Raw genomic sequence first — 16,360 nt, forward strand, 5'->3', positions numbered from 1 at the left:
GTACTTGATATATACACGCATACACGCGTGTGTGCAACACGACACTCTCTCTCTTGAGTGAGAGAGAACCCGTTGCCGTAGAAAACGAATTATAATACGTGTACCCCGCTATGCGCGTATATATACATACATACATTACGTGAAACTGACGGCAAATTGACTTTCAAATCGAAACTAGGGTATATACGAGAGACACTATATTTATGCATGCCGGTGCATACCGCGGAAAATCACAAAGGTGACGTCACGTGTATATATATATAAGTACCAGGCGTGGCGTGCCTATGTACTGCAGACTGGACTTGGAACCGAGAAACGATCTTTACGATTTTCCCGATCGGATGCCGTTGTCGCGCGTAAAAAAGCCATTATCGTGCTCGCGGAGTTTTTCCCTTCCGCCGCTGCTGCGGATGATGATTGGACGGTGCACGTGCACACACACACACATATGTATGTGTTCACGCGAGCGGTAGATTCGTTTCGCGTTGCGTATGCGTAACGCGCATGCCAGGAATTTCAGGGTCGATCTCGAGAGAGAAGCTGCGGCTCTGTGCACGTATGTATATATGCTCGTCGATCGAATTTTAGCTGTACTCAATAATTACGCGAGATAGCGCAATTTTATTTTATTTTTTTAATATTTTGTCTTTTATGAAATCGGCATCATGTTTTCGACTCTATAAAAACCTTTGTGTCTGTATAGGCGTGATGGATTATCGATTGCATGAGCAATCATTCGAGTAGAATTTATGACGTTACTTAAAGGCATTTGTTAAGGAATTTGATAAAAGATACAGTGATAATCCAACTGGAATCAAATTACCAAAATCATCTGATGTATTACATGTATGTATGGGTGCTGTGGAAAATGTTCGACGGCATGGTAACAGAGGCTATTGTGTGCTCGATCGCGGATACTCGTTAAGATTCTCGATGTGTATAGGGAAAGAAGTGCGCGTGGGTTGTTAAGATATGTATACTTATGTAAGTACTCTATGAGCGAATATTAAAGCGAAAATCACGCATATGTATATCACTTTGCACGCGCGATCTAAATTTAAATGTGATGTCACAATCTGGTGCGCGCGCGCATGTGGGTTTGTTATTCCCGCTACTCGATCGATTTGCACTTTTTGCTGATCTTCGTCGGAACTTTGGAATAATCTCTTTATATAGTTCATGAAGTGAAAAACACACAAACATTCTAGTATAGCAATCTCCTTGCGTGGCACTATCTCTTTTTGTCCATGCGTTAAATAAACGTAAATTTTCATCAATAAAAAGAGAAAAGATTTTTGCCATTCGATAAAATATTGGTGGATACCTACTGCGAATTATTGAAGTGATCTTATGTGTCCACGTAGGTATACACAAAGGAAAAAACTACAGTAATTTTTTCAGTATTTTTACTGTGAAAATTCCTATGTCCCCGTAGTTTTACAGTAAAAATTACTTAATCGTTCTTTCCTTCTTTTTTGAGCAGTTTTTAAGAATGAAATAAAACAGAAACAATAAGCACTGTTAATTATCCTCCCTTTCCGGTATACCGGGTGAACAAGTGTTACTTATATATAATACCACACGTTACTTAAATAAATAAAAGCTCCACGATATATACATCCAAGCAACCTATCTTCGTAACAACTAATTTCTTCTTCTAATCTTTTCATACGAAGCTATCATCGCAGTACTAATGGCTATAAATATACATACGCAACTCTAATTCAAGTGAGAGACGAAGGAAGGAAAGGACAGAAGGGGCTAATTTTCTGGCACGCGATTGGCTGTCCTAGCAACCGACATCTGTTTTTCCTCCCTTCGTAAAAAATACCATTTCTCTCGCTCGTATACCTAATATCATTACGCTGCTGTATCGATATGCACGAGAGCCCCCTGCGTCGTAAACAAAAAAAAAAACATCTGTTTCGCACGTGAACGCGTACAAACGCGTTATATAGCCGGTGAACGGGGAACCACCTGTTGCACCGTTCGCCTGATTATTATACGCGACCGCCCCGTTTTTTTTACCCCCTCTTGATTCGCTCGCGCACAACTCGCGTGTTTCTCATGTTGGTATGCACGCGAGATCTTTAATCGTGAATTCATATATAAACATACCGTATCAACAGTGAGCAGCGTTGGTTCGTATATAGTTGAAAAAAATTTTATCGCTCACTCGACCGCAACGCCGTTTGTTTGTGACAAATACGGGGAAATATATATTTGGAAAATCTATTATTTTATCATCGAGTTCGTCGTCATTGACAGTATAAGTTAATGAATCAAGTTTTTGTTTACAATTGAGTATCGGAGATAGGGGATTATGTGAAAAGATGTAGCGACAATATTGTTATATCTACACTCATTAACACCCGATTACTCGCTCGATTTGATAACAAATATAAGTATATCTTTGTTTCTCGTGTCTATCTCATTTCGATTAATTTTTAATGAATATCTCTGATGAATGACGAAAAATGAAAAATTCTTTTAATCGATCTGTTTTACTTAAAAACGAAGATTAGTCGTGCATTTTTAGTCCCCGTTCACTTAGTTTATCAAATGAATTAAATAAGTAACTATACAGGCGTTACTCGTGTATACTCACCATTCGTCGTCGTCATCACCGCTAATACCGTTAACAACGAATAATCACCAAATTCAACAATATAGTCATTACCCATCGCTAATAGCCAACCTCTCTTATGTACACCCGTGCAAATATATACACACACACACAGAGACGCCGGAGCGGTCTCCCTCGCAAATAACACGTTATATACGCTCAAACACTCCTCGCACGTTCCAATATTATCCTTCGGAGGGTGGAAGAAAGAGCCACACCTCTCTTCGTCATTGTTCCCGTCAACTCTCCCTACACGTGTACGTCTTATAGGAGCGCATAGCTCATGGAAACCGATAAAGGACGCCCTTCTCTTGCGAGACTCTCTGTACGCATAACAAAAAGGAAACTTCCACGGGTTGATGAACTCCTTGCGATTGCACGCATATAGTTGCCACCCGCGTCTATGTGTGTGAATGACCCAAGTAGCGGATGAATTCGTGGATCAGAGGAGAAGAATACACGCGAGTTGCACGGAAACGGCGCTATTAATCATAATCGCTCGAGCAGCGAGTCTCTCTCTTTGCTCCTATAATACACTCGCTCGTGTAATATATGTATATATTATATATGCATGGAGGATGTATATGGGCATGATGATGACGTAAGCCTCGGATTGAACAGTATATGTATATTTATGTTATATACCCAGAGTACGAGCGCGTCGTTTGTAAAATATCGCGCGTGGGATTCTCCGAGATTAATCGCTTTTGTACACGGCGATGACTCCCGCGTGTTGCCATAATCGCTGTTGGCTGTACCGCAAGCGACTGGATGAGGCTGGCTTGTGAAATTTTGCTCTTTTTGCCCGCAAATCTGTATACATTACTGATTAACAAGGATCGATTCGACCATCGAGGCATTCAACCTTTGGGGGGGAAAGAGCCACTTAGAGAAACTATTTTTCAAAAAAAGGTAGTTAGGTTTCTCTACGTGCGCTGTTGAGTTGAATGAAAGGGTGGCAATGATCTGTAAAGAAAAGAAGGGATGGAAAAAAAAGAGAGCGGGTTTCCGACGTGGCGCCACCGGATTATCTCACGCGGCTGCGAGCCAAGGATCTCTGCCCGCAATTCGCGGGAGTAAAGTCTCTCTTTCTTTCCGCGAGAGCCAAGAGCCACGTTTGACGGCTCGCTTTGAAGTCCAACGAAAGTCCCTGCCCGTGAAATGTGTCTGCACACGCGCAAGTGATAAATTATCGAATTGTCGCGGCTTTTTCATTCAAACGAGGGTGAATTAAGTACAATTTACCTTTTTTATAAAACACGTGTTTGGCCAATGCCAACAGACGCCTAAAGTTACCTCATCGGGCGCAAATAACTTGCACCAGAGAGCTCGCGTTAATTACTTTTCGTTAGCATCGTTATACTTGTACCACCAATGCTACTTATCGCTCACTTACAATTTTTTTCTTTTCCGTTTGCTCTTCCACGTTACGGTCAATACATTGTATGCACTTGGATGCTCCAATAATCGAGTCTCTATTAATCGGTTGCGGCGATGGTGCGGGTCGATACAACAAATTGTTATGGAGGCTCAATTATTTCCTCAAAATGCAGAAAAAGCAGTTAAACTAATCAAAGTGTCAGGAGACCGTGTCCATTATTTCTTTAATGAAAAATGGTCCTAAATCCATTGCCGGCCCCAAGAGCTTATATTAAAAGTTGAAATCCAGTTAAAAACATTTAAAACAATAGACATCCTGGGACTCCGAATGGTTATTGTTGTATGAGTGTCACTGCTGTCTTTGCACTTGGAGAAAATCATCGAACCTCCGTAATCCCGCGGGAATCCATTGCTCGCACGAGTACAAGTATATATACACACGAGTTCATTTTGCGCTCTGTATATTTAATGCGCGAGCCGAGAAAATTTTTGAAAAGCCACCGAGAAAGCGAGCTATGGCAATTACAGCTGGTTTAGAACGACCTACTTGCTATAACTGCGCGCTCTCTGGCTCCTCGACAATTGCCCTCGTTAGCCCAACAGCGTATTTAGATATATTTGGGAAAACATTTTTTTTTTTTTTCTTTATTTGCTTACCAACCCAATTAAAGTTTGGGGTGGTAAATAAAACGCGCGATGAAATAGTCGAAAGACGCTGAATTTGATTGTTCCATCGGTTGTTACAGACAGGATGTGGGTGCAGGATTACTTTAACCTGGAGACGATTCTCGAGGAAACGTCGGACGATCTGCAGAGCGACTCGGACCGTAGCAGCACCACCTACTGGCTCGGCTCCGACTCCGACAACGAGAGCGTCATTCACATAAGGAACGGCCAGCGGACCACAGGTAAAACTCGATTAATCTTTCGTTTGTCTCATCCCCCTCCCCTAGCCTTGATTTTTCCGTACACATAATCATACGAACGCGTGGTAGTTGTGCGTAAATTAAATCCAGCACTCGTGGAAAACCTTTCAAAATCATCGAGTTGAATCATGCCTGTGTATATGCAAAAAAAAAAAAAAAGGGAGGTATCCGCTCGAGGATATACATCGAACAAATCGAGCAACACCTTCATATTCGTATCGGTGATGCATAAGTCCTCTTACCATAATTTGCATGCCAAGTGCCCTATAGGTGTAGGTACCTACATCAAGTAGGTCTCTGGGGGGATAAACGAAGGAGGATGCATAAATTGTAATTTCCTCGCTTTGCAGCGCGCCTACACGTTAATTGATCCCGCATTTTGATATTGGGTGTATTGATTCTCGACAAGTAATCAATAGCATGTAAAATCAAAAATGAACAATGACTTGCTTCGCGTTTTTCGATTGACTACGTGGCGCGATATACCTACCGCGAGAGGGAATACGTGAGTAAGTTACGTACAGCCGAGCTAGTAGAAAAATGCATTGCTGGCAAGATAACCGCAAGTGCATTAGCCTCACATCCCCCCCGGAATTCAGCTTGAATGTATTTACTTTCGCCCGACGGAGCCCGGATACCGGCAACACCGGGTACGCGCGTGTGGTTGGTTGCCGTTGATACAGGCGCTCCGTGCTCGAGGTGCCTTAGGTGGCTCGTTATTATCGTTGCGTTGGTTTTTATCGAAGAGCGATGAAAACTTGTAATTGTTTTTTTAATGTGATCTGTTATCAGTTATTTTTTTTTTTGCATCTTTGCGAATACAGCGATAGAAACAAAAATAATAATTCGTTTAATATAACGAATTAGAAAGAAATTCATGAATAATTAATAAAATTTTACATCAAGGTCATGGGCTTTAGTTGATTATTAATCATTGTGTTAGAGTTAAGAATTTTCATGATAACATATTTATTTTATAACCATATGTTATTAATTTTAGCGATAGTAAGATATAAAGGCTCCATTAGTCAACTCACAGTTAATACCCATTTCACTCTAATAAAGTTTACTCGAGTGGAACAAAAGACAGTAATAAATTCTGCGTGTAATGTAATGTAACAAAAATAAACGTGTACATACATCCACCAGTAAAAATTTCTTTTTTTTTTTTTTTCAATAATGTAATGGATATAATAAATAAAAAAATTTACCTTATAAATAATACACAAACATTGGCCTGTTGTCGTACAAGCACAAACCAAAAATTTTTATTCCAAGCTATAAATTATTTTTAGTACCGTCCTACTTTTTAAGCTCATCTCTCTTAGCCAAAAAAAAATAAAAAATAAAAAAAGGAGCGTAATAATTATTCTTGAAAGTTTGAGTCACAGCATGTACCAAGATACACCTCCTATATGTCCATTAAAAAAAAACAGTCAGGCTTTGTTATGCAAATAATTTTTTTTCGATACTCCCAAACAAAAAATAAACTGCAAACGTTTCATCTTTACTATTTTTATTCTTTTTAGTGGCTCGATGATTATTGTCCTGACGAAACTCGTTAAAAACAACCTTCACGCGTAGAGAAAAAAAAACGAAAACAAAAAAAGTTAATCACCACACATTATCCTCGTATGATCAATGCATTTGTCATTGAAAACAATCAAGTTGCGTCACCTAAAAAACACACACACACACAAGACGAAAAAACAAGAAGAAAAAAAAGCAATAAAAGATCCACGGTCTCGTGACGGCGCATCCGCAACTCTTCCAAACAGTACTCAAGTTGAGGATCGTGAGAAATTAACTTAAAATTCCCTCTTCACATGTATATGTGCATCATCGCCCGCTTATATTTACATTGCGGCAGCAAAATCAACAGCGATCCGGCACACAGCGTCGACGGATCGTTCTCTTTCTGTCCCCTCTGCTCTGCTTTCGTAAGAGAGTTGAGTTGAGTTGAATTTATTTAGTCGACAATGGACTCAAGGTCCTACAACGCCGAGGCATAGTGTATTATATTATAAAAAGAACAAAATGACTGAGCTAATACAATGACATCAGCCTAAAAAAATTCGCATTAATAAATCATAAAAAAAAGGTATAACAAAAATAAAGAAATAAACTTAAAAGGAAGAAAATATACATATATATACATACATACGCACATAACCATGCATATGCATACACACACACATATATATATATATATATATATATCCAAAAAGAAAATATATACATATATATATAAAAGAAAAGGAAACAAAAAAAAATCAAATGTAAAAACATAACAATTTAGTATGTAGTAACGCGTTATGAGCAGAATCCCTGCAAACTATAGGCGACCAAACGTCTTCTTAATAAAATAACTGTAAAAGAGCACCCTGAAACAGGGTCGATCATAGCATCGGGGTAGATCATGCGGAAGAGTATTCCATAGTCGCGGACCAGCTACGTAAGAGGTGCTAGCATATGGGATCACCAAATCAAATTGGGAGCGACGAAGAGAGCCACCATCTCCAAGAGACCTAAACTGGAGTTGATTAGCAAGGTACTCAGGTAGACCATTCCGCAAGACTGAGACCAAGAGGCATAACGAGAGGTACACTCGTCGCTCGGTAAAAGGCAGTATACGAAGTGCTCTGTATACAGGGGTGATGTGTTCGGAACGACCAACATCGGTGACAAATCTTAAAGCAGCATTTCTGCAACGAGACAACTTAGTGACCAAAACACCTGATAGATCCAACGCAATTCCGGAACAGAAATCAAAATGGGGGAACACGAGGGCACAAACTATATTCAGGCGAATTGAACGGGGCAAGGCATCGCGGCATCTCCGAAGACGAGCGAGGGCAGCATAACTCTTTCGAGAGGTTTCAGTAGCAAAAGGGCCCCAAGAAAGGGTAGAGTCAAGAGTGACACCAAGCAGCCTCATTGTATCGCTGATCTGGAGCAGTTGGCCGTCAAGGGTAGGGGCATGGTTAGCCTCAATGAGAATGGTGAATAAGAGAGAGAGAGAGAGAGAAAACCCGTAAGCACCGAGACCAAAAATCACGCGTGCCGATGATGGTGTAATCATCCCCTTTGTTCTCTAAAATTAGACCGAGCAAATATGTATATTTTAATGACAGGTGCCGCGCTAAACTCCCTGCTTGCGGTTGGCTATTGTATTCATAAGACGTCACGGGCGCGGAGCCAAAAAAAAAAAAAAAAAAAAAAAACATAGACTGCGTTGCGCTTCAAAGACGCAATCGGTCGAATTATATGTCTGTATACTTTTATTGAGAAACGTAAATTCAAATGAGTTGGAAGTAATTTATTTTTTTTTTATGAGAAAAGAATCTCTTTGCTTGTCGGGTAAAATCGAGAACGCGTTGGAATTACAACTATACCGATCGAGAAATCGGCAAGCGCGGCGATAGATGAAAAAATCGGGTGGGAAACAAAAAAAAAAACTCGCTCTCGTCACTCGTACGTGTACATAAACAGGTGCAAGCGGTACACACAAAAACCCCGTAAATCTCGCACTTGTGGAGTACACGGAGATGCGCGTGTTGTAGGTAAACAAGAGTGAATAGGGGGAGGGCGATTAATCACGGTAGCGCGTAAGATCGGATTTTCTCACCGAGAGAGGGATGAAGAACCTGCAGCTGCTCCTTCCGAGGTGCAAAACGCATACGTTACACATGTAGCGTGTACCTAGTGTGCTTCTTGTTATTTCTCTCCCGTTTTTGTTTGTCCTTTCCCTGATGTATGTACCTAATATCGCTAGCTCCTCGGGAACATTTGTGAGCGATTCCTCAAAAAATCATCTGTTGTCTGACTGGTTCGAAAAAACAATACTATGATTTGTTTTTTTTTTTTTTTTTAAAGAATACCATACATTGTACATAAATAATAAGTTGATTTTTTTTATTCTGTTATACTGTGCCCTGTGTTGTAGCCATTTCTAATTGGCTAGTGAACTTGAATCAAATATGATATTCTTTTTACAAATCATACATAGTATTAAGAAAAACACGACTGGATTTAAATAACTGTTGCTGTTCAACCATAAACACAATATGTAATATTTTTTACGGAATCGTTCATTTATATTATTATTATACATAATGGAGAGGAAAAAAAAAAAATAATAATAATCTCGTCTCCTCTCTAAACCCAATACAGCGATGAAAGTAGGCCGGACGACATGGTGTGTGTAGGCATAGACAGCCATAATAAAAACGCACTGCGACCCCCATCAGGAAGTAGCAGTTTGGGCGCACTCGGCCGGAAGTCAATTGCGCTCATGAAATTAGACAGTTAGACCAACGCGCACGTCTCGCCCGTATAAAAAATATACATCTATACTTACACTACGAAATCGGTGTCCTGAAGCTCATATACCACTAACTTGACTTTATACATAGTGCATATGTATTTAACGCACGCCTCAGTACTGCCAATCTCTATACTTCGTAGCTGTCCTTTTTCGTTTATATTTTACAGCTCTACGCGTATACGCTAAATTTTCTTACGCGTCGCGGCAACGTGTGCATACTGATCATGAGTCGACGTGACAAATACTTTCACGCGCGATACGGAACTTTGATCGCTTCTGTGTGCCTATGTGAGGCATTGGTTTCGCCTTTTTTTTCATGCATGACTTTGCGTTTTGTTACATTTCAGCTGTTGAAGGAAGAAAAAAATGTGCCCGTCAAATGTACGTGATGTTTTTGATGGCATATTCGAAGTAGAAAAACAAATGTATTCTACGATAACTAAGTATGGCCACTGACGATTTCTGTTAATTATGGTCCCTCAACTTTTTTTTTTTTTTTTACATTAATAGTACGATGTTTCATACGCGTGTTGTCGCGTCCTACTTGAGATAACAAAAAAAAAAGAACTAGTTGAGTACACTGGATTTCTCGCTAACTTAACCTCAGGAGATGCCATAACTTGCTTGGCTGATCCACCCCCTCTTTTCTCAATGTAAAAAAGAAAAAAAAAATGAAACAATTGGTTTCGTAGAGGAAAAGTATTCATCTTTATTCTGCCTCGGTTGTCAGCGACTATTTCAGTGCATCCCCTTGATTACACCTGTACGGATTGTAATTATACACACGGGAAAATTCTACGGAAAAAAAAGGAGAACACATGCGATTTGCGCGTTAAGTCGGGCTCGCTCCAGTTTCATTAAGTCCCCCGGGGAGGTCTTCTCTCGCACTGCACGCGCCGTAACTTTTTTTTTCCCTCCGTCTTGACGCTCTTGCACATTGTGCCATGCGTTAACTCGTCCCCAACCCAGTCATATAACTCACAACGCGATGATATGGTGATCGTGCGATTCTGTCCCACGGGATGTGTGTCTAAGTACATACATATATATATACACTTGGTCTTTCAATTGAATTAGCCGAGGAATCCAGTGCTGTTGCCAATCGAGCGCTTAATCGACGCCCGTGCCTTTTGTGCATTACGTAATAGTATACCTACATTGTACAAGGTATACATTTGTACAATATTTTTAGTTGAATGTTATTCCCGAGCAACGAAATCTTCCTCGCTGTGTCACTTTTGACGGCATAGCAAATATATTTATGAAAAACAATTATTCAATTGAGGAAAGTCCACTTGCTTAGTTATTTTTTCACAATGCATCTTTTGTTTTGTAGCTCAGAAATACATTTTTTTTTTTTTTTCTGTCTCAATAATGTATTATAAAGTCGTCTTTCAAATTCGATGTCTGCGGTTTCTCGGAAGGCTGCCAGCAAAGTGTGCATACAGAGACGCCTGTCTGCACGTATATACTCCTATAATGATAAATTCATCTTTGCTCCGACGCGTTTGGAAGAATAATCCTTCTTAGCTCAACCCAGACTCGGGCGACGAAACTTTTTCATTTCTTTTTTTTTTTTTTTCATAACGAAATATTTTTGCTAAAAGTGCAAAGCTTTTTTGTATGCTAAAAAAATTTATTAGTTCAATTGCTACTTTTCAGCTTCGCAAAATTTTTATCCACCATTGAAATTCAGAAAATGAAAACATAGAGAGAAAATATTTGGAAACGAATTTCAATATTTTATTATTAACACTCCACCGAGAACAATGATTGGTGAAAAAATTATTTTCATTCCAAACAACGTGCTATGTATTTGGTAAAACGAAATGTTTAAAAATCCACAAAACAATTATGCCCCAAGTCTGGATGAACCTGAAAAAAAAAAAAAAAAAAAAAAAGAATCAAACCCTGCAGAATTCATCGACACGCGCTTAAATAACGCAAATTATGGTCCACAGACGAAAAGCACGAGGGAAGCGGCAGCGAGTGCAACTCGGTGGTACCGAAGAAGCGCCGGCGCAAGGGCCGCAACCAGCACCACCACCCCGGCACCGAGCCCCAACACCACGGGAGCTCCTCCCGCGACTCTTCCTCCGCCTCCTCGCGCTCGAGCTCGCTCCTGCAATTCGAGTCCCTCGAGCGCACTTGCGCCACCCTCTCGCTCTCCAGTTACAGCTTCGACTCGCTCGAGTACCAGCACCAGCAGCAGCGCAACTCCCAGTCGCCGAGCGTGGCCAGGCACCATCACCACCATCACAATCGCCCCCATCACCACCACCACCACGGCGCTGCTGGTGGTGGTGGCGGCAACAGCCGGGAGCAGACCTCGCCGGACAGTCTCGAGCTCCACGACTTTGGGCAGCTCAACGGGTCCGATCTGTCGAGGGAGGCCGATTGCGGGGGTACTTTTGCCCGGCTCAGGCCGTACAGGAGCTTCGAGAGCCTCGGGGAGAAGGACCTGCTGGCTAGGGAGCCGCAAATCGGTGGAGGCTCGCTCATGCTGGCCAATGGATTTTCCTCGCACGCCTTTGTTAAGAACTCGGACCTCTCGCGCGTCGCCAGACGCCCGAGGTCCCGCAGAAGGTGAGGAACTTGTTGTGTTTTATTTTTCATTTGGTCAATCATTTAGTACAATGAACACGTACGCCTATATATTATGTGTACGCGAAGCCTTCTTGACCGACCTTAAACCTCGAGTGCATCAGACGGAATGAAAAAAAAAAAAGAAAACAACGACTTGGCAGTATGTGGGGCCGATTTGGTCGCAGTGACCCGGATTTTTTTCTCAGCCCGAGTGCCAAACTTGACCCTGAGCTCACCACACGTCTATACAACAATCAAAAGCTCCTCTCTTCGAGTGTACTCAGTTCTACTTTGTGCAATTTTTTTTTTTTTTTTTTTTTTTTGTCTCGCCCATACGTGTATTTTTATCCCAACCACGTTCGATAGCGATACAAAATTCATCTCTGCCGGCCAACAATGCCCCTTTGCCCCTCTGTGCCATTTTCTTAAAAGTGCAGCGTGCCGTCAATTAAAGAGCGCGTGAAAAAAACAAAAAACGAGCTTGATTACAATGGCCCTCGAGAGTTGTTCTCTATTACTAGCGTGCATCGGTGTAGGGCCCGCATTTCTCTCGGCGTATCGTAAAAAAAAAAAAAAAAAAAAAAAAAAAAAAACCGTCTTGATTGCCCGCAGGAACCCATGGCAGATGAACGAGGTCGGCGCCTACTCGGACTCGTCCGACAACCTGAGCTCTCCAGGCGACGACGACGAGGAGGAGGAGGAGGAGGACGAAGAGGAGGAGGAGCTGGGGCACGATTACGGAAGCTGTCCACGTTACAACGAGGTGGACCAGCTGCTGGTCTTTGGGGAGCAGTCCTCGACGTACGCCCACACGGCTGCCCTCGACTGCCGGAACAGCGTCGACCTGCGCGACTTTGGCCTCGACTCGGACGACGAGGGCAAGCGCCGCGAGAACACCCTCCTCGACCTCAAAGCCGCGGCCATCAGGCACGAGTCCCCCCTCGACTACGACGACCCGGACGTGCAGCTACGCAAACGGCACCACCACCACCACCACCACCACCACCATCACCACCACCACGCGCGCACGGCCAACGCGGGCGTGGAAGCGCGGCTGAGCGGCGGCGGCGGCAATTCTGGCACCGGTACAACCTCCGCAGCACCGGGCGCACTGGCAGCGGCCGCGGGCAGCGGGTCGGGCTGCTTTAATTTTAGATTCGCGGATACGTGGCGCAGCGCGCCCAGTCTGCCGGCCAGCCTCTTGGAGACAGCCTCGTCGGCCTCCACGGCGAGCTTGTTGCGCGACGAGAGGTTCACCCGCGTGGCCAGCGTACCGGCGGGCCTCGATCTCTGCGGCCGAAACGACCCCGAGACACGGCAACTGGAAGGCTCAAGTGCGCACTTGGAGGAGGAGGAGAGGCCAGAGGTCGGTGGGGTCGAGATGGCCGAGGTGTTGTTGAAGTTCAAGCACGAGGGTGAGGAGGAGGAGGAGGAGGGGGATGTGGGGTCGGGGAAGACGATCGGCGAGGAGAAGGCTCGGTTGCGCAAGCGAGCCAAGGAACTGGCCGCCTCGTCGACCTCGTCGATAAAGGTCCAAGACCCGCAGAGCGCGGCGGACATCATAGCGGAGCTCAAGTCGGCAGTGCTCGGCCACGCCGAGGAGGAGGAGGAGAGTCAGAATCTTCTGGAGGAGAAGCCGGTGACCTCGACCGTCAAGACGCAGGATGGGATCGAGACGAAGGTGCTCGGGGACCTGGCCATGGCCCTGCGCCACGCCGACTCCTCGGTCGAGAGCAACGCCGAGGTGCCTCGCCGATGGGGGAAGAACAACGCCAGCTACGAGCTCGCCCAGCAGCTGGTCGTCGACGAAGGGGTCATCGAGGCCAATCCTCAAATCCACAATTCGCCCAATCGAGGGCGACGCGTCCTCAACAACGCAAGCTACGAGCTGGCCCAGCAGAACGACCTCATGAGGAACCTGTCCGTCCACCTGGTGAACCCAAACTTTCGCATGGGAACGTGCAAGGAGGTAAACGAGGAGGAGGAGGTGGAGGTGGCGGCGCAGCGGCCTCCGTCGCGGGCGTACTCCAAATCAACGGAAAACGTGCAGTCCTCGTCGACGAAGAGGCAGCAGTGTCGCGTGATGCAGGAGACCTCGTTGCTCGGGAGGGCAAAAAAAAACTCGGTTTATTTTTCGCCCACTGGAGAAAACGATTCTGGTAGGCCGAGCCTCAACGCCGCTTCCAGTCCCTGCGTTATGACCCTAGACGACGAGGTAGATTATCCCTGCTTGTTGGAGAACAAACCCCTAGTTATGGAGCACAAGTATTCGATAGAAGAGACGATGAAAAAGTACAATAACGACGACTACGACTACGAGGATGACATATCGAGGCGGCGAAACGACAACGCGAACCAAGAAGAGAAGGAGGAGATCGGTAAGAAATCGTTAATCGGCGGAGTCTCCAGCAAGAGCTGCGAGGACATGAGAGGTGGCAAAACATCGGCAATAAGCGGCGAGAGGCTGTGGAGGGTCGTGGTGGAGAAGGAGAATCACAGCGGTGATGGTTCATCAGCGGCGCGACGGCCGGCCTATCCCCCACCACCGGCACCGCGGCAGCAGCGCGCCGGCTCTCCTCCGGAATCGGCGGCAAGCATCAGTTCTCCAGCAGCGGCCGTGCGGAGCGAAGGCGGGATCGCGACAACCACCACCACCACCAGCAGCACTTGCATCAAGAGCGGCAGTAGTAGCAGCAGCAGCAGCAGCAGCGGCTTCGTGTCGGATAACAACAGTGCTCAGCCGCGCGAGCACGAGGAAGCCGGCACGGTGCAGCCGAGGGCGGTCGAGATGTCGGCCACGGCGGCCAAACGGCTCGCCATGTCCGGAGAGCCGACCCACCATCATTACAACAATCAACAACAACAACAACAACAACAATTGGTCAGGAGTACCAGCAGCATGAACACCCTGAACACGAGCACGAGCAGCGTAAGGGGCGAGGAGAAGAAAAAGGGTGGCTTCGGTGGCTTCCTGCAGCGATTCTCAAAGCTGAGGTTCAGCAGCAGGTCGAAGGTACCGAGATCCGAGCTGCAGCCGAAGAACAAGGGCCACAGTGCCAACAGTGCCAACAGTGTGCGTGACGGTGGTGGTCGTGGTGTCGGTGGTGTCGGTGGTGGTGGTTACGTTAGTGGCGCGAACGTGAGTGCTGACGCCCAGGGGAAGCAACAGGCGGTCGGGAAGAAAAAGGAGCCGGACTACATCATCATACCCCTGCATCCGCCCGAGGACGAGAGGAGGGACGAGCAGGATAAACCGGAGCAGAGGACCGCGCCGTTGAACAACACGTGAGATTTTTTACTCGACCCATATTTTTTTGTCTGTCGAGCAATGTGGAATCATTTTTTTCTTTTTTTTTTTTTTTCAAGCCCTCGCGATAACTCGGATAAACACGTACACTCGTATACCGAGAAAAACGGCGCTCTTATGTAATTGTGCATGTGTATACACATCCATGGCATTTAATTAGATTTGCTTGCGGTCTCGGTTTTTCACCGCTCGTTAATCATAAGTATATAATATCGGCGCTATCTTACGCTCCGAGGCACGATCGAAATAATAATATAAATCCTGTGTGCGGCAGTAGACGACGCGGGCGTATATTTTTGGAAATCCTTAAATCTACAAGTTACACATTTGGCTAATTCGTCTCGAATCTATATAAAATATAATATTATGTTAATTGATGGAAGATATATTTTCATCCTATTGAAAACCATGACGATCGAGTCAAAATAACTTTGTATTTTTTTTTTTGTTTGAACGGTTGTAAAAAAAAAATGCGGTAGTTACGAGTGATCGGTATCCTTTTATTCCTTCCGATTTTTGTTTACACGTGACCCCCCCCCCCTAACTGAACTCGAGACGACAAGCTCAACACAAACATTTGATAAATCATACATCTGCAGCAGTGACTTGTAGAAAAAAAAAAAAATTAGTGTAAATAGTGCGAGCACAGCGTAGGCGGCGCGCGTAGGAGTACACATGACATGGGGGTGTGCTGGGTAGCTTCCTTTCCCATCCAGATGACGCCGATGTCCCGCTGCTAGCCTCAGCTCGCATCTTTTAAAAAGAAAACACGGCCGAGCACATAGTATACACACGTTTGATTTATGAAAAGCAAAAGGATGAGAGAAACACCACCTATATACCCTGCTTTGCACATGTATTAAGTATGTCTGTAGGTGTAGGTGGAGGTGATGGAATTCGTGTGTATGCACACACATGGTGGGTACTTATTTAAAGTCGTTAAGAGATATAGTTTTCCATTCTTCGAGGATATTATTATGTGCACGTAACTCGCTTTAAGAGGCTTAGCGCGGAAAAGAAAGCATTTTTGTGCGCGCCCAAGAAACGGGAGGGAGAGAAAGGCCATCGGTGTAAACTGGTGGCCTTCGGAAAATCTAAACGTTCGCCTCGATCGCTTCTCTTTCCTCATCAGCCCCCAGTGCGCTTTTCTCGCACTAGTACCTTCTGTAAATTTTTTCTCCTCTCCTCTACAGCAAATCTAACGGAAA

The 16,360-nt window shown here is 44.5% G+C and overlaps 1 protein-coding gene across 1 annotated transcript in view; it reads left to right on the forward strand.

The window, feature by feature from the left end:
• The window catches only part of LOC106636655 (uncharacterized), an 82,695-nt gene that overhangs the window by 13,757 nt on the left and 52,578 nt on the right, over positions 1–16,360 (forward strand). The window contains exons 3-5 of the mRNA XM_089592653.1: positions 4,753–4,914; positions 11,221–11,845; positions 12,458–15,130. Of these exons, the coding sequence (XP_089448779.1) occupies positions 4,753–4,914; positions 11,221–11,845; positions 12,458–15,130 (3,460 nt within the window). The remainder of the gene's footprint in view (positions 1–4,752; positions 4,915–11,220; positions 11,846–12,457; positions 15,131–16,360) is intronic.

This window comes from Copidosoma floridanum, unplaced genomic scaffold, assembly GCF_036245765.1.
Source record: "Copidosoma floridanum isolate Cflo_tuat_1 unplaced genomic scaffold, Cflo_Japanese_pri ptg000019l, whole genome shotgun sequence".
NCBI classification, from domain to species: domain Eukaryota; kingdom Metazoa; phylum Arthropoda; class Insecta; order Hymenoptera; family Encyrtidae; genus Copidosoma; species Copidosoma floridanum.